A 22,792-nucleotide genomic window follows, 5' to 3' on the forward strand; every position below is an offset into this window, starting at 1 on the left:
AACGCTCCTCGCATTTCCAATCGGATTTTGCGACAGAGTCACAGTTTGGGTCACCAGCAAGGTGATATTCTATGTAGGATTCTTCTCTTGGCCAACAGAGTAATCAACTAACGAACCAAATGCTCCTAAGGTACCAAGCACTTTGATAAACACCCTCTCCCTGTCCCATCCTCCATTAATGGAGAGAGAGGTTTGCAAATCAGAATGTGGAATTATAGCTCCTTGAAGCAAGAGATTTTTGTCCGTTTCGCTCACTCATGAATCTCACTGGCCTAGAAAAATACCTAGCACTTCTTATTAAACACTCAATAAGTATTTGTTTAAGGAATAGGACAGAAAGAATGTATTTGGAGCTCAAGGGGAAAAATCTTTGAGGAAATGTAGCAGTCCGTATATAAGTAAATTCATGAAGAATCAAGTGTCTCTTACTACATGATTCCCTGGTTTATTTCACTACAAGCAGCATCAAGTCTCCTTATGAAATTATTTCTCTGAAGGGAAATTAGTATTAGGACCCACCAAATGATTGAAATAGAAATGGAGCATCCATCATCTTCCTTCTACTCTTGGACCCTTGTAGGCACCGCAAAGCTAGGGCAGAAGAAAACCTCCCTTTGTATCTGGACAAAAATACAAGGTCTTAGAGATTGCAAAATCCTACAAGGGTCAGAGGACTTAGACTTGTGGGGAGAGCTGGAGGTTTGAAAAGGAAGAGGGTGAGGACACTGGGCAGAGGATCTTTGAGGACACTGGCAAGAGAAAGAATAGAGTATGGAGAAAGCGGGGCTGGGTGGGAGCGGGGTGGTGGGGGGGAATGATGTCTTTTCAAATGCTTAAAATTGTGAGGCATTAAGATTTTTCTGTACTAGGCACCTGGGTGGCTCAGTCGATTGAGTGTCTGTTCCACTCAGGTCATGATCTCACTGTTCACGAGTTCGAGCCCCACGTCAGGCTCAGTGCCGACAGCTCAGACACTGGAGCCTGCTTCAGATTCTGTGTCTCCCACTTTCTCAAAAATAAATACTTTTTTTTTTTAATGTGCAATCTTAAAAAAATTTTTTTTGTACCAATGGAATAGGTCTGCTAAAGTGACCATAGCATTCCCGTACCCCACAATGCCCTGTGATATTTCTGATACCTACTTGACCACTCAGCACGAGATCTGCATGGACCTCTGCTATCATCACTCCATGTGTGTATTTGGTCTAAAGAAAGACAGCAAGGGGCACCTGGCTGGCTCAGTTGGTAGAGCCTGCACCTCGTGCTGTGAGTTCAAGCCCCACATTGGGCCTAGAGGTCACTTAAAAAAAAAAAAAAAAAGGCAGCAGCCAGCAAGATACCTAGGAAGGGCACACTATCTTTTCTCTGATCATCTTGCTGTACTCATACGGATATTTTGCTGAGGAGAACGAACCCACTCTGGATTACAGAGTGGAGCTGCCTGAGGACCAACAACTAAACAGAGAACATTACCAACTGACAGCAGATGCTACATGGTCGGAAATCATAAAGAAGAACTTCCTGGGAGAGCCTAGGTGGCTCAGTCGGAAGAATATGTGACTCATGATTGTGGGGTGGTGAGTTTGAGCCCCATGTTGGGTGTAGAGATGACTAAAAAAATCAACTTTAATTAAAAAAAAAAAAAACTTACCTAAAACACAAGAATTTCCTGATGTTCTCTTCCAAATAGAGTATGGCAAAGGCTGCTATCCACACTCCCAGTATCTCTCTTTCTTCCATGGTAACAGAAACCCCCCTTTTTGCTAGTCATCCAGGAAAAAGAAACAACGTCCTAGCTCCTCTTATAGGTAGGTATGGCCACGTGACTACTAAGTTCAGGTTACAGAGATACAAGCAGAAGGGAAGTACAAAGGTCATGTGACAGTTTCCAGGGAAGCCAAGGTTGGTAGGGGGTGAGGGTTGGAGAATAATGTGTAGAAAGTAAAAGACGTTGTAGGAGCACCTGGGCGGCTCAGTCCCTTAAGCATCCGACTCTTGGTTTCCACTCAGGTCATGATCTCATGGTTCATGGTTCAAGCCCCACATTGGGCTCTGCACTAACAGTGTAGAGCCTGCTTGGGATTCTCTTTCTCCCTCTCTCTCTCTGCCCTCTCCTGTGAGCGCGCACTCTCTCTCTCTCAAAATAATAAACATTTAAAAAAGAAAAGCTGAGACTGTTGAGTCTAGATAAACACAAGTCCAGGACCATAAGGTATAAATGGAGTTTAAGTGGACATAAGAAAGAGCAAGACCAGAGCTTGGCGGAAACTAGCGACTCACCTGTATAGAGAAGACCTGCTCTGACCAGAGCTGAAACTCCTGCAGGGAATGCATGGGGCCAGTTCTTAAAAGATTCCAGTCGTAGTCCTTCATTAGCAAAGATGCTGTCATTGCAATACGCTTGAAAAAAAGGCATACCGGGAGATCAGCAAGCTTTGAGATTCCAACTATCAGTGTTCAAATTACCCCTTTGCATCTAGAGATGGAATATGGATGCATTGTGTTTTGCTTCAATGTAATTGGAGGAGGGGTTGGAAAAGATGGAATAGTTACGATGAAGCAAGACTGACCACATGTCGAAGCACTGAAGCACTGGTAGATATGTGGTGGCTAAATACTGTCTCATTTCTGCGTAGGTTCAAATTTTTCTATAATAAAACATTTCAAAATGATCTCTTCATCATCTACTGATGAAGTTTTGGGGTGATGGCGGGGTGGTCCAGAACCGATGGCCAAAAAAGGATTCTTGAAGGCATCTTTGGTGCAAAAAGGTGATTTCATTAAAATACGGGGACAAGGGGCGCCTGGGTGGCGCAGTCGGTTAAGCGTCCGACTTCAGCCAGGTCACGATCTCGCGCTCCGTGAGTTCGAGCCCCGCGTCAGGCTCTGGGCTGATGGCTCGGAGCCTGGAGCCTGTTTCCGATTCTGTGTCTCCCTCTCTCTCTGCCCCTCCCCCGTTCATGCTCTGTCTCTCTCTGTCCCAAAAATAAATAAAAAACGTTGAAAAAAAAAATTTAAAATACGGGGACAGGACCCATGGGCAGGAAGAGCTTCATGGGGTCGTGAGGGGTAACTCATGATATACCCTCATGTTAGGAGGGGGTCAGGGATAGACTAAATCTCTAAGGTATTTTGAAAGCAAGGTTTCCAGGACCTTGAGGGGCTAGCTGTTGCTAGGGAAATGCCAGTTATTAATATTTAATAAAACCTCAGTCATGAGACCCTGCAGATGCATATCAGGGGGCCATAAGCTTGGAGGATGATTGCCAGCATACATCTTGGGGCAGTTGAGGTAAAGGAAGTAGACTTACAGGATCTTCGAGATTGGGATAACGTTAGACTAAGATTCCCTTTTGCCCCCAGCAAAGTGTCATCATCAGACAGCTGAGCTCCGAGGAGGTCAGTCTGCTGGTTTCAAGGACTTGTCAGTGGGCTATAGGCAGTAAGGAAACTCAATTTTTCATTTGCCTTAGTTTCCCACGTCACCATGGCAAGCACTTATACCCCTTTCGTCTGTCCTCTAACATAACTAACCTATGTTAATTTAGTTCTGCATGTTTAAGATGAAAGCTAGCCTTGGTGTTCTTTAAACACAGGAGTGTCCGAGGAATATCACATATCACCCACCTGGGGGTCGGGGGCTGTATGTGCCAGCCTGTGTTTTGCCCTCAGCTCGCCCCAGGCTCCCTCATCAACTACCATCAAAATAAAACAAGACAGTGCTAGAGGAGATTCTCTTTCTCCCCAGCTTAGCGTCAAGATTCGAGAATATCAAGTTTTCCTTGTTATCTCCCTTAAGAGCAGGCAGGATACCCTTTGGGGTATCCACTCTGTGACTTAGTCTCCACTGGACTTCCCACCTTGGGCTGGGCCTGGGGTTGCGTTCCTGTCTTCTTTCTGTACCCTGTGAGGACTTGAAAACTAACCTATGGGGGCGCCAGGGTGGTTCAGTTGGTTAAGCGTCTGACTTCGGCTAGGGTCATGATCTCACAGTCAGTGAGTTCCAGCCCCGCATCAGGCTCTGTGCTGACAGCTCAGAGCCTGGAGCCTGCTTCAGATTGTGTCTCCCTCTTTCTGCCCCTCCTCCACTCATACTCTCTGTATCTCAAAAATAAATAAAAACATTTTTGAAAAATTAAAAAAAAAAAAGAAAACTAACCTATGTTAATTTGGTTCTGCGTGTTTAACATGAAAGCTTGCCTTGGTGTTCTACCTTTGAACACAGGATCCTGCCATTAACTTCGTTTTTAATCTGAATATTACTTAGTATTTTGGAAAAACCCATCTTTTCCTATGTGTCCAATGCTCTCACACAACTATCGCACTCACAACCCCTCTGACACCAGATGTGTGAGGGTCCTACGCCCGCCCCCTGAAGCCATTCTCTGACACCAGCTGGGTGTCCTACAATTTACCCAAATCTAACTTTACCAGAGATATGTCAGATCCCACAGGTTAAGGGCTCAGCCACACAAGACTGCTCCCACACCCTTTTATTTGCTAGAGTGGCTCACAGAACTCAGGGAAACACTACTTTCTTTAAGGGGATGATAAAGGATACACATGGACAACCAGATGAAGACATACATAGGCCCAGTGTGTATGTGTGTGTGGGAAGCTTCTGTACAGAAGCTTCTGTCCCGCGGGGAGTTGGCTGTGGGTGTATTCTCTCACCGGGAAGCTCTCTGAACACTATACTACTGGGCTATTTAAGGAGGCTTCCTCATGTAGGCCTGATTGATCATTACCTCCACTTTCAGCCCCCTCCTCTCTCTCTCTCTGAAGAATGGGAGGAAGGACTGAAAATTCCAAGCTTCTAAAGGTGGTTTGGCCTTCCTAATGAGCAGCCCCCATCCAGGATCCCACCCACAGCATCCAAGAGCCACCCACCTCATTAGAACAAAAGATCCTCTCAGTGCTCTGATCACTTAGAAATTCTTTTTTTTTTTTATGTTTATTTATTTTTGAGAGACAGAGACAGACAGAGCATGAGCAGGGGAGGAGTAAGAAGAGAAGGAGACACAGAATCCAGGCTCCAAGCTGTCAGCACAGAGCCCAGATGCGGGGCTCAAACTCACAGAGAACCTGACCCTAGCAGAAGTAGGACACTTAACCGACTGAGCCATCCAAGTGCCCCTGATCACTTAGGGATTCTTAAGGGTTTTAGGCACTAGGTGCCAGGAACTGGGGGAATTTATGTATTTTCTATTATCTCACACCTAATTTCTTAACACTGATCCATTTAAGAACATATTCAGAAGTGTTTTATCCAGAAAATTTAGGACATTGTTCTAAAGAAAGTGTCGAAGACCCAACTCTGTCGTATGTTCATTTATGCCAAAAAACCAAAAAAAACCAAAAAAACAAAAAAACCAAAGTCATTCCAGGGGCACCTGTGTGGCTCAGTAGGTTAAGTGTCTGACTTCAGCTCAGGTCATGATCTCACAGCTCCTGAGTTCAAGCCCCGCGTCGGGCTCTGTGCTGACAGCCCAGAGTGGAGCCTGCTTCCAGTTCTGTGTATCCCTCTCTCTGCCCCTCCCCTGCCTGCACTCTCTGTCTCACTCACTCAAAAATAAACATTAAAAAAAAACCAAAAAAACAAAAAAACTAAGTCACTCCCGAAGACTAGAAATCTCTTATGAAAATAGTTTTTGTTTTTGTTTTTTTTTTAATTGTTATGACACCATAGGGGCGCCTGGGTGGCTCAGCTGGTTAAGCTTCTGACTTGGGATCAGGTCATGATCTCGTGGTCTGTGGGTATGAGCCCCACGTTGGGCTCTGTGCTGACAGCTCAGAGCCTGGAGCCTGCTTCTGATTCTGTGTCTCCCTCTCTCTCTCAAAAATAAACATTAAAAAAAATGATTATGACACCATAATGTGAGGAAGAGAATGAAAAAAAAAAAAAGATGACAAAAAAAAAAAAAAAGCAAAGGAAGAAATAAGCAAAGCCTTTGGGATATGCCTGAGTCTTTACCTGACACCATAGGTAACTCTCTCTTGACCCAGGAATTCACAAAGTGTTCTCCCTGAAGAAAATTAAAATTCAAGTTATCAACTATTTGACTTAGACAATACAGTGATCTATGAATCACAAGTGGTAAGAACTCTCCTTCCCCCGCCCCCCATAGTTTCATTGGGTTGCGGCAGGTTTGTGGGATCATTCCTAATTTCCATCTCTATTGATGTTGGAATTTCTCAATGCAGTGCAAAAAACAAAAACAAAAAAAACACCTGTGAGTGTTTATCTATAGCCAACAGGGAGCCTTCTCAGGGTCATGTTTTCCAAAGATCCAGTTCAAAATCAGAGTTATATTAACATTGCACAGATGTACTTTGACTAATGAGGCAGTATAAGCTATATGGAGGAAAACGGATTCAGTGAGGTGGTTAGGTGTTAAGCAACCAATCCTGAAACTGCACCCAGATTTCTTTCTGAGCAAACACTCCTCCTCCCTTTCAGGCCATCTTCTTTTCAGGGTTCTCACCTTCTGAGTCCTCTTAGCCAATCCACTCTTTTCTTGTTTAAGCCAATTCGGGAAGTGACCGGACACTAGGGAATCCTTACTAATAGAGTATAAAATAACCAGCTGGGAGGCAGCAGCTCTGAGGCCAGCTGGGCTGGGGGTACCAGGTGTGAATATCTTATGCAGGCATTCAGGTGGGGGCAGCCATCGGAAGCGGAAGCAGGGTGGGGGTGGGGTGACTCCAGTCAAAGAGGGTAAGACTGGTTGTAGTTCAGCAAGACAATGTGGTTTTCTGCAGTCGACCAGAAGAGAGGTAGGAGAAATGAAAGAAGGGAAGAAGAAACAAATGGAGCCCATGACAAAAAAAGAATGCCACCCCCCCCCCTTCTAATTCACAAAGTATCAGGTAACCAAAAGCCAACTTGAGAAAATATTTGCTGTTATAAATTACCGTGACACCAACAAATCCCTTGTAGCTTTGGATATACTGTGCAATTTCCTCTGAGGATTTCTTACTTTGAAGAAATTCACATCTGTAATTGGTAAACAATAGTAAACATCTGTCTCTCAAAAGTAAAAATAAACATTAAAAAAAAAAAAAAAAGAATCCAGCACTTAACCAACTGAACCACCCAGGTGCCCCAACTGTTCTACTTTTGTTTAAAATTTTCAACATCAGGGGCTCCTGGGTGGCTCAGTTGGTTAAGCATCCAATTCTTGGTTTGGGTTTGGTTCATGATCTTATAGTTCATGGGTTCAAGCCCCACATTGGGCTGTGTGCTGATGGCAGGGAGCCTGCTTGGGATTCTGTCTCCCTCTCTCTCTGCCCCTCCCCTGCTCACTATCTACCTCTCTCTCAAAAATAAATAAACGTTAAAAATTTTCAACATAAAAGTTAAAAAAAGTTTTAAGCAATAAATCCGTATTTGGGAGATGTAAAGTCATGTAGAAAATACTACTCAATATAGCATTAAAGATAATTGAAACATACTTCATTTTCTAAGCAGAGAACTAAACGTTGTAATCAAAACTTTTCAGTTTTTGAAATAAAACATTTGCACAAGGTATATATTCAGCAGTACAGGTAACCATGTGTAGTCAGATTTTAAACATGGTGTTACTTTCCAGCTTCCTTTATACACTATTTTACATCATCCCCATGCAAATTATTCTTTATTAAGGCAGACCTGGAACTACTTTGCCAAACAGATAGGATTCTGATATAATAAAACAACCTTTAAGAAGTGGTTTTATAATGGAGCGCTTGGGGAGGCTTAGTTAAGTGTCCAACTCTTGGTTTCGGCTCAGGTCATGATCTGAGGGTTTGTGACTTTGAACGCCATGACAGGCTCTGGGCTGTCAGCACAGAATTTTTGGGATTTCTCTCTTCCTCTCTCTACCCCTCCCCTGCTCACATGCATGACCATGCATGTGCTCTCTCTCGGAGAATAAACATTAAAAAAAGAAGTGATTTTATTTTATTTTTTATTTAATGAGAGAGAGAGTACAAGCAGGGGAGAGGGGCAGAGAGAGAGACAGAGACAGAGAGAGAATCTTAAGCAGGCTCCAAGCTCAGTGTGGAGCCCATTGCGGGGCTCCAACACACAACCCAAGGATCATGACCTGAGCTGAAACCAAGAGATGGCCGCTCAACCGACTGAGCCATCCAGGTGCCCCAAAATGATTTTAAATCATACAATTCACATTTTCCACAAAGTAATCAAGCCTTTCTTGAATAAATTCTGAAATGTTCCAATATCAGATAGGAAACGATCAAGACTGAAGACGCTACTCCAGATGACTTGTCTTTTGCCTTACCACAACAACAACAACAAAACAAAAAAACAAAGATAATTACAGGAAAAATATATTTATCTACTTACTTGGGGAACCACTTGGCATGTTCCTTCCAAGGATCGTCTCCCTCTTCCCAGTTTCCTAAACATCCACCACAGGAAAAACACTGCACAGTGTCCCGTTTACCTACATGTGAAGGACACATTTAGATCGCTCAGCAATGGCTCCATGGAGTAGTGCAGAAGACTAGTTTCCAGGAGCTGACTGCTTGGTGCATGAGCAAAAGGCACTGCAGCATGTCTGTCTGTTCACACCCCCTGCAGGCTGAATCTCTACCCACACACAGCCCTGCTCCCCTAAGGGAGCAGTTAGGGTACCCTACCCCTCAGCCACAGCCCTACTTCACATACAGAACGGTCAGCTGCTTATGCACCTGCCCCAATTCCTTCCAAGGGCTGGTGTTTTGCTCTTTGAGCTCTCAGGGAAGGAGTCAGGAAGCCAAGAAACACCAGCACTCATAAAGTAAGGTACGATTAGAAGCTGTAACTTGTAGTTCCGCCATGAAGTTTCCGTGGAGACTTAAGCACATTTCTTAAACTCTTTGAGCCTAATAAACTCAACTGTGAGACGTGGGGAAGGGGCAAGTTGTTGGATTAGAATTAAGGCTAAATTTGAACTTAGCATCAAGCACATACTCAGTAAATGACTGTTGCTTTCAAAATTGTCATTCACACGTGTCCTAACATTTATGGCATGGCCAGGAGATTTCAAACATAGTGCAGTTTTCTAGAGTGCAATTCTCCCTATACATTAAAGTTAGCCTTAAAATTAAAGCAAACAACTCCCCCCCTCCCAATACTGCAGCCATTAAAAGAATTAAGGAAAGGGGCGCCTGGGTGGCTCAGTCCATTAAGCATCTGACTTCGGCTCAGGTCATGATCTCACCGTCCATGGGTTTAAACCCCGCATCAGGCTCTGTGCTGACAGTTTGGAGCCTGGAGCCTGCTTCAGATTCTGTGTCTCCCTCTCTCTCTGACCCTCCCCCGTTCAGCTCTGTCTCTCTCTGTCTCAAAAATAAATAAACATTAAAAAAAAAAATTACCTGTAAAGACAAAGCCAGCAGCTGAGAGGTCCCTCACGGATACCGCTTGCACGTAAAATGGCCAGTTCTGGAAGGATTCGAGTCTGGCCCTGTCTTCCTGGTACCTTGCTTTGTCGCCTCTCAGCATGTTCTCTGGATTCTTGACTCTTATATCATACTTGCCAACGTTACCAACATCTTTGCCCAAAAGGAACTCACAACGTGGACGAAACTTCTTGTGAAGTTCTATGGGGAGTCTGTGGATGTGGGCACCAAAGAGGATTAAGCTGCAGCAGAAGCACTGAATCCCAGATTTTACACCAGTGAAATAAAACCCGGCTGCTGCCATCTCCTGTGGCGTCCATGAGCTGTAGTGCTCATAGGTCACAAAACTCTTCAACCTTTTTGCTTCACTGCGCATGTGTGAGTTAAAGCCTTTCTGCATTTTTTCTCGTTCCTTCTGAAATCCTTCTTCCATTTCTTTGGCGAACTGAACTGCATCTATGCCTAGAAAAGCAGACAGCTCCGGGAGCAAAGCAAAATCAAACTCGGAAATCTTATCCTCCTGGGCCGCCTCCTGGGCTGCCATTTTCTGAAAAGGAAAGAAAAGCAGGTTGATGAACTTCCACCTGAGCAGCTGCAGGTAAGTCACCACTTAGGTCAAAGGCATAAAACAGGGGCTCCCATAGCACCATCATATAACAAGCCGCAACATGCCTGCTTGCATTCTCCACACTCTGGGAGCCTCAGGAGTCTGCTGTTAATCCCTGTTAATTTTCTGTTAATCTTCTGTTAATCTTCTGTTAAACCCAACATGAAGTTGGGTGGTTCAGCTCTGCAAGGTGGGTTTATGCACTTCCCACCCACTCCCACCTTTACCCGGTTCAGCTGATCAAGAACTTGCAAATCTACCCACATTTCTGCAAAACTGCAGCTGAGGATCTTGATTAAGAGCAAGCATGCCGTTCATTTGGCAGGATCCAGTGCAAGGAAGAGCTCCTTTGTCATTAGTGCAGGAAATCTGTCTCCTCGGAGGTTATCCAGAAAGGTCTATCAGACCAGAAGGTTACCGAGGTTTCAATGGAATCGCCCCTTTGTTTCAATTCTCTTTTGCCCTGTACATTCCCTTTGGTGGCTAGCAGATGAGAGTCACATTATGACCAAAAGAAATATCTCCCCAACTCTCCTTTGCCATCACATCCTTTCCCAGAACGAACAGATCAAACCTTGGTGGACTCGGCTGCCTGAGGCTCTTACTTTCATTTTTGCCAAAGCAGCCCAAACCAGCCAAGAAATGGTTTTCTTGGAGGACTTCCTCTCTGAGTTTGTGTTAATAGCTTAGCTCTTTGCTCTGGTTCAGGATCTACCACCGGTCCCTCCCTGCTCTGCTTTTCCTCCCATCAATAGTTTTCCTACTTGAAATCAAGCCACTGATGCCTCGGCAGCCAGCCTGGCCTCTGTGGCTTGAACTCTTTTCATTCTTTTCTCATTCTCCCACTTTTCATTGTTTTTTTGTTTTTTTGTTTTTTTTCTCCCAGAGTCTTAGCCATCATTTAAATTTAAAAGAGGAACCACGGGTTTCCAGTATGCCAATCACAGTGCCCCGTCTCCAGCCATCACCCAGGGTTGGCTAACTGAAAAAACTCACAAGACTCTACACAGTATAGTTACATAAGGCTTTAACAACAGTGAAAGATAAGATACAAAAATTAAAATTCATGAGGCGCCTGGGTGGCTCGGTCGGTTAAGCGTCTGACCTCCACTCAGGTCATGATCTTGCGGTTGCTCAGTTCAAGCCCCATGTCGGGCTGGCCGCTGTCAGCCTGTCAGCGCAGTTTGCTTTAGATCCTCTGTCGCCCTCACTCCGTCCCTCCCTCACCTGTGCTCTCCCAAAAAATAAATATTGAAAAACAAAATTAAAAGAGGTCTACACGAGAGAGAGACTCAGACTCCAGGATCAGTACCTAGGGATTTTTCTCTGTTGCACAGGACATTCTTCATTTTAGGTAATGAACCACCTAGATAGCTCTTAGAGAAACCATAATCTCGTCTGAGGAGGAGTCTTAGAGACCCCTCTGGTCCTGTGACCAAAACTAGGCTGCGTGACCGGTCCCAAAACCAGAAACAAGCTGACGCCAGCTGCTCCCCCGCCCCCACCCCGGTCTGTTTCAGACCCTAGCACACAACTGACTACATTCATCACCAGTTTGGACATTTCATTCAGGTTTGGCCAACATGCAGCATCTCTGATCCCTATCTCTCCGGGGGTACGGAAGTACAAGATTGCAAGAGACCAGCTGGTCCGCAGTTGTCCTGTACGTAGACAACAAAGTTCACCGGTCAGTTTTGCTGGTCCCCAGGCTGTTTCTGGGCAGAAGAGACCTCCGAAGCCCTCTCCAGCTTTCCTGTTCTTTTACAACAAGAGCTAAGAGAGCCAGGGAGGGTCCTGTGTCGTGCAGCTAGGATTCAAACCCATCTGTGTGACCTTAGTGCCTGGCTTCTGGCCTCCCAAGAGACAAACAGGAATGAGAGAAACATGAGAACTGCGAGGTGAGGTGTGGAAGCAAAGCACCATGGTCAGAGAAGGTCATTTACTTACTGAGAGGCTTGTCCGGAGTCCCACTTAGAAGGAAGGAGAATGTGTGGCTGAGCCTCTGTGCTAGCCCTTTAATGGGAAGCGCTGAGAAAACATTTGAGGAACCAAAACTCAAATTGCACAGTTCACTGGGAAGTTACCAGTGTTCCAGGGTTGTGAGTCAACAGCCATTAGGTCAGAACTCGAAAGGAATAATAAAACCTGCCAAGTCCCACAGCAGAAAGTATTTTATTCTAAATAGCTCATGATTCATGAAAGCTTATGATGCTAGTATAAATCTTCTTTCTGGGATGATGGCAGTTTCTACCTTTCTGGTATCTTTGAGGATTTTCTCTTTTATCTTTGGGGTTATAAACATTCTTAGGATAGTGTCTAGGTGTGGGTGCTTTTACATCCATTGCCCTGGGCACCCAGCGGGCTTTTTCATTCTGAACAGGTGGAGCTCCCAACAGCCCTGGGCAATTATCTTTAATTTCCTAACTTCCTACTGTTTTTCTCTTTTCACTCTGCCTGGTATCCCCATTATTCAGTTGGAAATCTAAGTCTTAACTTTCTTTTCCCTCAAACATTCTCTTACCAGTTTGCTCTACTTCCTGGAGATTTCCTCTCCTATATTCTTTCAGTTCTCCCACAACAATCCTTAGTGTCAGCCATTCTACCTCTATTTCCCCACAGCTCTTTCTTGTGGTGACGGTTCCTTGTTTTCACATCTAATTTTTTTTTTAATTTTTTTTTTTAACGTTTATTTATTTTTGAGACAGAGAGAGACAGAGCATGAACGGGGGAGAGGCAGAGAGAGAGGGAGACGCAGAATCCGAAACAGGCTCCAGGCTCTGAGCTGTCAGCACAGAGCCGGATGCAGGGCTCGAACTCACGGACTGTGAGATCATGACCTGAGCTGAAGTCGGACACTTAACCAACTGAGCCACCCAGGTGCCCCTGGAGTCTGCACTTTTAACTGCTATGTTATGCTGCCATAAGGCTAGATTTTAAGGAAAGGCAAACCTAGGTAATCCAGAAAGCTCATTCCCTACCCTTTTTGGTAGTTGAGCAAATTGCTGAGTTAGGGAGGCTTTTGTTACCCACATCATTGGAATGTGAACTCACTGGCTAAGCTCTGGTCCAACAAGGTCAGTTTCCCAGCTAAGAAGCAATCATTGTTGACTAGATGACCAGGTATTCACCAGCCCCTCTTCGCTTTTCTAATAGCATGTATAATGTTACAGGGACAGTGCTCTTTTGAAGCACTTTCCGTGGTGCTGCAGCTGAACCAACAATTCCTCTTATAGGCAGTCCAGAGGTCGGTGGAATCTGTCCACACCGCTGACCCTTCTGCCTATAAAATTTTCCCCAATCAACCTTACTGTTCATCTATAATGTTGTGTGCGTCTTGCCCAATGCACATTACATTTATTGTAGCACTTTATAGATTTTGTTGCCTCTATGGATTGGATTTTTTTTTTAACTTAAAATTCTATCTTCAAAATATTTATTGGTGATGTACAGGACTCTTTCTGGTCTGTTTTAAAGATATGTATGTAATGGGGCGCCTGCGTGGCTCAGTCTGTTAAGTGTCCAACTTCAACTCAGGTCACGATCTCACAGTTTGTGACCCGCGTTGTACTCTGTGCTGACACCTCGGAGCCTGGAGCCTGCTGCGGATTCTGTGTCTCCCTCTCTTTCTGCCCCTCCCCTGCTCACACTCTCTCTCTTTCTCTCTCAAAAATAAATATACGTTAAAAAAACTTTTTTTAAATGTATGAGTGTAAATCCTCTTGTATATTGGAAGTAGATATTTGTATCTTCTCAACATGATGACACTTTGGTCTTTTACAGTCATTTCATTGTCTTGTCACATGGATTATATGCTTCAATATTATGTTGCTTTATTTATTTATTTATTTATTTATTAAAAAAAATTTTTTTAACGTTTATTTATTTTTGAGACAGAGAGAGACAGAGCATGAACAGGGGAGGGTCAGAGAGAGGGAGACACAGAATCTGAAACAGGCTCCAGGCTCTGAGCTGTCAGCACAGAGCCCGACGCGGGGTTCAAACTCACGGACCGCGAGATCATGACCTGAGCTGAAGTCGGACGCCCAACCGACTGAGGCACCCAGGCACCCCAATATTATGTTGCTTTAAAACAGTGATAATAGATATCCTATCTTACTTCTTATAAGATTCTTTTTAAGTTAATTTATTTATTTTGAGAGAGAGAGTGTGAGCAGGGGAAGGACAGAGAGAGAGGGAGAGAGAATCCCAAAGGCTACTCCACATCGTCAGCCCAGATGCAGGGCTCAAATCCATCAACCGTGAGATCATGACCTGAGCCGAAATCAAGAGTCCCTCAACTGACTGAGCCACCCAGACACCCCACCCTTATTCTTGACTTCACTAGGAATTCTTCTAAACTTTCACCCTTAAGAATATTTGATGTGGGGGGTGCCTGGGTGGCTCAGTTGGTTGAGCGTCTGACTTCGCCTCACATCATCATCTCGCAGTTAAAGAGTTTGAGCCCCATGTCAGGCTCTGTGCTGACAGCTTAGAGTCTGGAGCCTGTTTTGGATTCTGTGTCTCTCTCCCTCTCTGCCCCTCCCCCGCTCACACTCTGTCTCTCTCTCTCAAAAATGAATAAATGTTAAAAAAAAAAAAAGAATATTTGATGTGGATTTTTAGTGGATATTCCTTATCAGTTGAAAGAAGTCCCCATTTACTCCCAGTGACACTGAACTCTGCATAGCCTTAAAAGTCAGTAGAATTCGGGGCGCCTGGGTGGCTCAGTCGGTTAAGCGGCCGACTTCGGCTCAGGTCATGATCTCTCGGTCCGTGAGTTCGAGCCCCGCGTCGGGCTCTGTGCTGACAGCTCAGAGCCTGGAGCCTGTTTCGGATTCTGTGTCTCCCTCTCTCTCTGGCCCTCCCCCGTTCATGTTCTCTCTCTGTCTCAAAAATAAATTTAAAAATGTTAAAAAAAAAATTAAAAAAAAAAAGTAGAATTCTATTATTAGGACCTGTTTTTAAGCTCTGTGCACGTTTACAATATGGTGAGAGGCAGTGCTTTTCCTACTTTAGCATTTATCACAGCCACCCGGAGGATTTGCTGAGACACAGAGGTCTAGGCCCATTCCCAAAGCTGGTGACAGGCCCGAGTGTATGGCTGTCTGTAGTTCCCAGGTGATGCTGATGCTACTGGTCCAGGCACCACCCTTACAATCATTAATTATAGAGGTCCTTGAAACATCCCTCTTCCTCCAAAGAGTCGATTCTTAATACCTAAAATTGGAACTGAATTATCCCAAGAGAGGCACATCTCACGAAAGTCAGATGCCTGAAAATTAAAAGATTATCTGCCCTTATGGTAAGGTAGAGACAGGCCAGTAGGTAAGTGTTATTTAGCCTGTGTGGCTTTTGAAAAATTATTTTAATTCTAGTACAGTTAACATAGCATTTTATTAGTTTCAGGTGTACAAGTAGCGATTCAACAATTCTATACATCGTATAGGCTGTGTGCTTTTTAAAAATTAGATGTCAACACTTAAAACTTAGGAGAACTCATTATTAGCACTTTCACACTGGCTTCTTCATAGCTCTGCCTCTTAGGCTGGGAGGTCCACCGATCCACAGGGTTAGAGTTTGTGTCCTTTTTTTGGTGTCTACGTCCTAATGCCTACGATCCCATCAGGTAGGCAGCAGGTGTACAAGGTTTATTTAGAGAATTAATAAATCAAGAAGCTGTGTATTATTTCCAGGGCCCTGGCCCGAGGTGTCCCTCAAATAGCAATTTAGTCAAGTGAAACAAAGAATTTAAGTCCCATGAAAACCCCAGGAGAGTCCCCAGTCAACCTCATAACTGGAGGCCCCAGAGATTAGAGAACATGGAAAGAATATAATGAACCCTCTATTCTTATAAAATCAGATCCAAAGAGGGTATTAGGACACTCCTAAGACTATTTCCCAAAAGTGTGCCAATGTCTTCTGACCCCTTCTTCCTTGCTAGGTTCCCGGGACTCAAACTTCTCACCCTTTCTCATGAACTCTTGCACCCACTAAAGGCCTTAAGATTCTACCACCCCACTTTCTGTCATCTGGACATACCCTATGTCACCACCATGAAACCATTCCTCTTGTTATGTATTAGCCAATCATTACAGAGATACAGACAGCTGAACACAGATATGGCCGCAAACATGAGGAAGTTACAAACGATTGAGAAATGTTGCAAAATGTTTATGGTTCTTCTTGTGACTGCCATTCGGAGCATCAGTGGCCCTGTTGTCCCCTCACAGTTTCCAACTGTGAGTACAGCATGTATTCAGATATATAGTGGGTCACTTAAACACAGGACCTACAGGCTTTTACTCATTTCTTCATCTTGCATGGATATAGTTATCCTCAAGGGTATATTGCCATATGGAAAATGTATTGCTTGAACCAATGACCCAAATAAAATTTTATTCCAGTTCCCTTCCAACCTCCAGCTCCATACTTCCTACCTTATTTGATGAACATGACCACTTTTGCGTTATTATTCAGGCCCTCAACTAACAGCTAACATTTAACTACATTACTTTATTTTCATTTGCTTCATTACAGTTTCCCAGGATTCCATAAATTTTATTTTTGAATAATTTGTTTACAGGGCTCAAAAATTTAAACTGTGTAAAAATACTGAAAAATAATTCTCACTCTCTTCCCTGTGTTTGTCTACTCAGTTCTAGACCCTCACCCCAGACAAGTATTCTTCCAGTGTTTTATTTATTTTAAGTGTTTATTTTGGAGAGAGAGAGAGTGACCACGGGAGGTACAGAGAGGGAGACAGAGGATCTGAAGCAGGCTCCTTGCTGACAGTGGAGAGCCTGATGTGGGGCTCAAATTCATGAACCACGAGATCATGACCCAAGCGGAAGTCAGATACTCGACCAACTGAGCCACCCAGGCACCCCTATTTTTTTTTTAAGTGTATTTATTTTGAGAGAGAACGCGTGAGTTGGGGAGGGGCAGAGAGAGAGGGAAAGTGAATCTGTCAGTGCAGAGCCTGATGCAGGGCTTGATCTCACGAACATGAGATCATGACCTGAGCTGAAGTCCGATGCGTAACCAACTGAGCCACCCAGGTGCACCTGTGTTTTAAAGGCCCCTTACTGAGATATACTTCACATACCACACGACCTACCCATTCAAAGTGTACATCAGTTTTCAGTAGGTTCACAGAGTTGAACAATTACCACCACACAATTCTAGATTTTTATCACTCCAGAAAGTAGCTCTATGCCCATTAACATTCACTCATTGCCCTAGCTGTTCACAGCACTCGTTTACAATCTTTACTTTCCTAAGGTGCAGAGAGATATCTCTTCCTTCATTCTTTTTTTTTTTTTTTTTTGGCCCAACATGGGGCTTGAATTCACAACCCAGAGATCAAATCTCATGCTCTACCTAATGACCCAGCCAGGCATCTTAACGTATATTGTTTTTTGTTTGTTTTTTTAAGTAATCTCTATGCCCACTGTGGGGCTCCTCATTCTTGATCTCAGTAATAGGAGTCTTCTTTTTTTTTTTTGGTTAATCTAGCTAAAGCTCTGTCAATTTTGTTGAACCAACTTTAGGTTTGTTGATTTTCTCTATTGTTTTCTAGTATTTCTTTGCACTAACACAAATCATCTGAATTTTCCTTCTTCCTTACATAAATAGGAGGTAGCACACTGTGTACTTTGAGCACCAGTATATTCTGAAGGATGTAACTGAGGGAAAATGGTCCTAAATAAATCTGAGATGTAAGAAGAAATGAAGAGCCATGAAAGTGGTAAATATGTAATTAGATCTTAATAAACGATGACTGATTAAAACAAATATTGTTTTATGAAATGAAGGAAATAATTATATATACAATGACAGTAACATAGAAATGAGGAAGAAGGTAAATGAGGTTTACTGTATTATCTGTGAGGAGCGTAAAGGCCCATATCAACTTTAGATTCTCATGTTATGAATGAGTTATTGTACACAAACTTTTTATTTATTTTTGAAAGCGGGGAGACAGCATGAGGGGGGGAGAGGCAGAGAGAGGGAGAGGGAGAGGGGAGAGAGAATCCCAAGCACTCTGCACTGTCTGCAGAGCCCAACACAGGGCTTGATCTCAGCCGCGAGATCATGACCTGAGCTGAAATCAAGAGTTGAACACAACCGACTGAGCCATCCAGGCGCCCCTGAACACAAACTTCTAATGCCCCTTTACATTCCCGTGGCTGCTTCCTTCTTTCTGGGCTCTTGCCTGCCTCCAAACTGAAGTACACCAAGCCTATCTGACCTGAGGTTCCCCCACCTTCCACAGTTAGCTGCAATGCCACACCACTGAGCAGGAGGTTTGGCTTCCTAAGCAGTTGCCGATGGATCAAGTGACAACTCTGTGTGGCAAGCCTTGGCCAACGGGAAATGTGAGATGGAAGAAGTTAGGAAATCACACTGCCCTCCTTCCTCCCTTTGAAGAACTGCTCGGAGGGGCAGTTTGTTCTTATAAACCTCCTGGAGAAGTCACTCACTCTGAGGAGAAGTCACGCACTCTGAGTAAACACTGCACGCTGGGAGACGCCCATGACTCTTCACAGCTCATGACCAAGCCCGGCCACTGTGGGAACACATCACATCAGGACTTTCCATTTTCTTCCCTACCCTCACTTCCCTGAATCTATACCTCCTAATACTTTCATTTTCTGCCTCAAGTTCTACTTTCTAGAGGACTCAAGTTGAACAGTGGTGTGTATTGTAAATTCTAGGATAAATGCTAAAAGAATAAAAACAAGTATACGCTTTCCAAATTAGACAAGGAAAAACATAAAATGGTAAACTGTCAATCCAAAAAAGGACAAGAAAAGAAAAATAAAGATGGAATAGTTTAAACAAATAGCACAAAGTTAGATGGTAAATTTAAACCCAAATATATCAGCAGGCACATTAAGTATAAATGGACTAAATGTTTCAATTAAAAAACAAAGATTGTCAGGCCAAATGAAAGAGAATATGAAGTAAGGGGTGCCTGGGTGGCTCAGCTGGTTAAATGTCCCTCTTGGGCTCAGGTCATGATCTCATGGTTCATGGTTTAGAGTTCTGCATCGGGCTCTGTGCAAACAGCATGGAGCCTGGAGCCTGCATCGGATTCTGTGTCTCCCTGGCTCCTTGCCCCTCCCCCACTCACACTCTGTCTCTCAAAAATAAACATTTAAAACATTTAAAAAATATATGAAGTAAATCGTAGGCATTTAAAAGTATGTAAAATGAATCTAATTTTCATAACGAATGCTATGTATTAAAAAGTTTTCTCATTAATTCAATAAAAGAACTGAGAAATCCATACCATTCAGAAAGATCTCTAATGTTAAATAGTTTCCTTCAATATCATAGTATACTGTGAAGTTCCAACACGGAAAGTAAAGACCGGAACTAAGTCCTCGATCACCATTTCTATTTCTGTAATCTTTTTAAATTTTTTATTTATTATTATTATTATTATTTGAGAGAGAGAGAGTGTGCATGAGCAGGGGAAAAGGCAAAGAGGGAGTGAGAGAGAATTTTAAGAGAATTATAAGCCCCCAACTCGGGGCTCGATCCCATAACCCCAGGATCATGACCTGAGCCGAAATCAAGAGTCAGATGCTTAACCAACTGAGCCACCCAGTTGGCGCCCCTATTTCTGTCATCTCCAACAAGCCAATATCTTCTCTATAATTGTGACAGAAATTCCTCCTTAAGCCTAACTAAAATATTCACCTTACCCTTATCAAGTATGCACAGGAAATGCAACCATGTAGAGAGATAAAGCAGATTAAAAAAAGATGGCACTGAATATTCCTTTTATATAAGGTAGCGAGGGTGTATCTCTAACATATGTCTAGTAACTTTTCGAGATTCATGGCCTTTCTTCTAAGTCAGGTGAGGGGGATACAATACTGTGATCATGTTAAGGAATCTCCTATAAGCTACTGATAACCTCTGTTGACAGAACAGAAGGAAGACAGCAGTTTACCTATAGCTGAAATCTATTTCTGCATAAAGAACAATTTGGGGAGAGGCTCAGAGAGTAATAAGACTCATGGGAGAAAGATCTATTACTTTCATTTGGTCACATTATGTCTTCGTGAGTGTTTGTGCACACTATTCAAAATGCATATTCCTGGGCTCAGTTCAAGATATTTTTTAGCTTTTGAAGTTTTATTTATTTGGCGGGGGAGGGGGGGTGTGCAGAGAGAGAGGGAGAGAATCCCAAGCAGGCTCTGTATTGTCAGTGCAGACCAACACAGGCCTCAGTCCCCCGAATCATGAGATCATGACCTGAGCCAGAACAAGAGTTGAATGCCTAACCAACTGAGCCATGTGGGTGCCCCAAGATTTATTGAATAGACTCTCTGAGGTAGGATTATATCATCTTTACTGATAATGTTTTTCACTAAGAATTGCTTTTATAAAATCATAAATATCATAGTGACACTCAATCTAGAGTAAAGTTTGTAGATTTAAAATAAACATACCTTTGCTATGGAAACCTTAATAATTCTCAACAGGGTATATACCATGAAGACTTCTCCCTATAATGGTACATCTATACTGAACCTGAAATACAGACCTCTTCATGCATTCTCACCTAAGTTTTTCCAGTAAAAACACTGGGAAAGTTAAAGGGGATTTTGTTGAATAATCCCTGGGTATGAACCTGAATGAGGCTAACAGGAATAGACACAACTTTGGCTTCATTAGCCTGAACAAAAAGGTAAACCAGTTTCATATCCAATAAAATGGTGGTATTAGATATACTCCATTAGGTAAAATCCTTTACCAACTATAAAAAGGATGCAGTAGGCTTACCTTATGAAAGTGAAGGAAGACCTTTTCTTTCCCTGCATGTGAATGTCCCCTTTAGTTAAGCTTTCTGGCTGTGTTATAACAGTAACTGATGAAGGTAGGAATGTCAACTGTTTCTAGGCAACTTTCTGGTGACATAAAGGACTCCTGGCTACTAAACTGTATCTGGACTGAATGCACTATAAATCATCGGATGGGAACCTCAAGCTTTGGGCTCCTCTGAGTGTGGTATCTCTTAAGACTGATATGTCCCTTGTGGGGACCCTGGAAGTTGTACTTAGAGATAGTGGCTCCTTGAGGCCTGTGAAGGATCTCATCACCTTGCACCTAAACTGTTTTGGGTGAACCTCTCGTGCTAAGAAGGACTGCTGGACACTGTCCTACTGGCAGCCCACTGTTCCCATTTATTATGTCTTTTGAGTATACTGGTGCTACATGTGGCCACGGTAATCTTTTAAGTTTGAATGTTTAAACTTAAAAAGACCCCTTTTGGGGCGTCTGGGTGGCTCAGTCGGTTGAGCGTCCGACTTCGGCTCAGGTCATGATCTCGCGGCCTATGAGTTCGAGCCCCACGTCGGGCTCTGTGCTGACAGCTCAGAGCCTGGAGCCTGCTTCCGATTCTGTGTCTCCCTCTCTCTCTACCCCTTCCCCACTCATGCTCTTTCTCTCTGTAAAAAATAAACATTAAAAAAAAAAAATTTTAGATGCATGAATTCTGTAATTATATTCTAATTGTTTAAGCCTAAAGAAACCCCTCAGGTGGGTGTAGCCATAATAATTTCCTAACTACTGCTTAATTTTCTTTTTTAATTTTTTTTAACATTTATTGATTTCTGAGAGACAGAATGTGAGAGGGGGAGGGGCAGAGAGAGGAGACACAGAATCCGAAGCAGGCTCCAGGCTCCAAGCTGTCAGCACAGAGCCCGATGCAAGGCCTGAACCCATGAACTGCGAGATCATGACCCGAGTCGAAGCTGGACACTTAATCAACTGAGCCACCTAGGCGCCCCTAACTACTGCTTCATGTGAGATGAATCTCAGTGAATTCACACTTATACTTTTCTTTTTACACTAAAATTGAATAAAAATAAACTATAGATTCTTCATTTACTTTAATTATAAGGCAGTAAAACTGTCATATCAATTTAATAATTGTAAATAACTTAAATACAATAATGTATAATGACTGAAAACATTGTTAACTCAAAATAATAGAAAACAAAATTGAGTAAAGTACTATTGAAATCTGGGCATTTCTATGACAAGACATAAATTTTAAAATGTAATAAAATCCTACATTTTATTTTTTACTTTTTTTTTTTTTTAAGTTTATTTTATCTTTTAGTAATCCAACATGGGGCTCGGACTCAGAACCTTGAGATCAAGAGTCTCATTCTCTTCCAACGGAACTAGCCAGGTGCTCCAATCCCTTATTTTTTCAGCAAAACCTTCTTAAATCATATTTTCCTTTCAAACTGGTCTTCATATTTTAACTGGAACTTCTTTTAAAGGATCATTTCATTTACAGTTGCAGATGTCCTTTTAACACATACAATGTGCACTATATGCTGGAATCAAATCCCTGAAGAAGTTGGAATCTTATGAATACAGCCAGGACAGCAGTGGAGAGAATCGTGAACAAAAACATCACAGTCCACACAGAAAACATTTTGGCACACAGCACAAACATAGACCTGCAGTGAAAAGAAGAAAAGAGATTTTAAAAAATAGTTTCCCAGAGTTCAGTGCAGCATAGCTAGAAGACATTCACACTGCTTTGCTCTTCCATTATCAATTTGCAATTATCCTTATCAATTTGCCCCGCCCACCTACCTATTATTTCCACTGTACTATTTATTCTCAAATCTCAGGTGGTTATTTTTCCAAAAAAACCCTATTCCTTAGAAATCAGAGGGGCGCCTGGGTGGCGCAGTCGGTTAAGCGTCCGACTTCAGCCAGGTCACGATCTCGCGGTCCGTGAGTTCGAGCCCCGCGTCAGGC

At 43.1% G+C, this 22,792-nt stretch overlaps 2 protein-coding genes across 11 annotated transcripts in view; both read right to left on the reverse strand.

The window, feature by feature from the left end:
• Positions 1–12,055, reverse strand: part of NAIP (NLR family apoptosis inhibitory protein) — an 87,838-nt gene extending 75,783 nt beyond the window's left edge. For 6 of the 8 annotated variants that reach the window (XM_058730216.1, XM_058730234.1, XM_058730225.1 and 3 more), the window contains exons 1-7: positions 11,942–12,055; positions 9,364–9,934; positions 8,348–8,447; positions 6,916–6,997; positions 5,975–6,026; positions 2,281–2,400; positions 520–591 (exon numbers count right to left, since the gene is read on the reverse strand). In XM_058730216.1, the coding sequence (XP_058586199.1) occupies positions 520–591; positions 2,281–2,400; positions 5,975–6,026; positions 6,916–6,997; positions 8,348–8,447; positions 9,364–9,931 (994 nt within the window). In that variant the 5' untranslated portion in view covers positions 9,932–9,934; positions 11,942–12,055. Of the gene's footprint in view, positions 1–519; positions 592–2,280; positions 2,401–5,974; positions 6,027–6,485; positions 6,757–6,915; positions 6,998–8,347; positions 8,448–9,363; positions 9,935–11,941 lie in introns of those variants that run through there. The other 2 variants (XM_058730249.1, XM_058730203.1) reach the window with 2 other exon arrangements.
• A 9,831-nt stretch (positions 12,056–21,886) lies between these two features.
• LOC131512072 (general transcription factor IIH subunit 2) overlaps positions 21,887–22,792 on the reverse strand; it is a 36,417-nt gene continuing 35,511 nt past the window's right edge. For all 3 annotated transcript variants that reach the window (XM_058730312.1, XM_058730311.1, XM_058730321.1), the window contains exon 16: positions 21,887–22,485. In XM_058730312.1, the coding sequence (XP_058586295.1) occupies positions 22,366–22,485 (120 nt within the window). In that variant the 3' untranslated portion in view covers positions 21,887–22,365. The remainder of the gene's footprint in view (positions 22,486–22,792) is intronic.

Source organism: Neofelis nebulosa, chromosome 1, assembly GCF_028018385.1.
Source record: "Neofelis nebulosa isolate mNeoNeb1 chromosome 1, mNeoNeb1.pri, whole genome shotgun sequence".
Classification (NCBI taxonomy): Eukaryota; Metazoa; Chordata; class Mammalia; order Carnivora; family Felidae; genus Neofelis; species Neofelis nebulosa.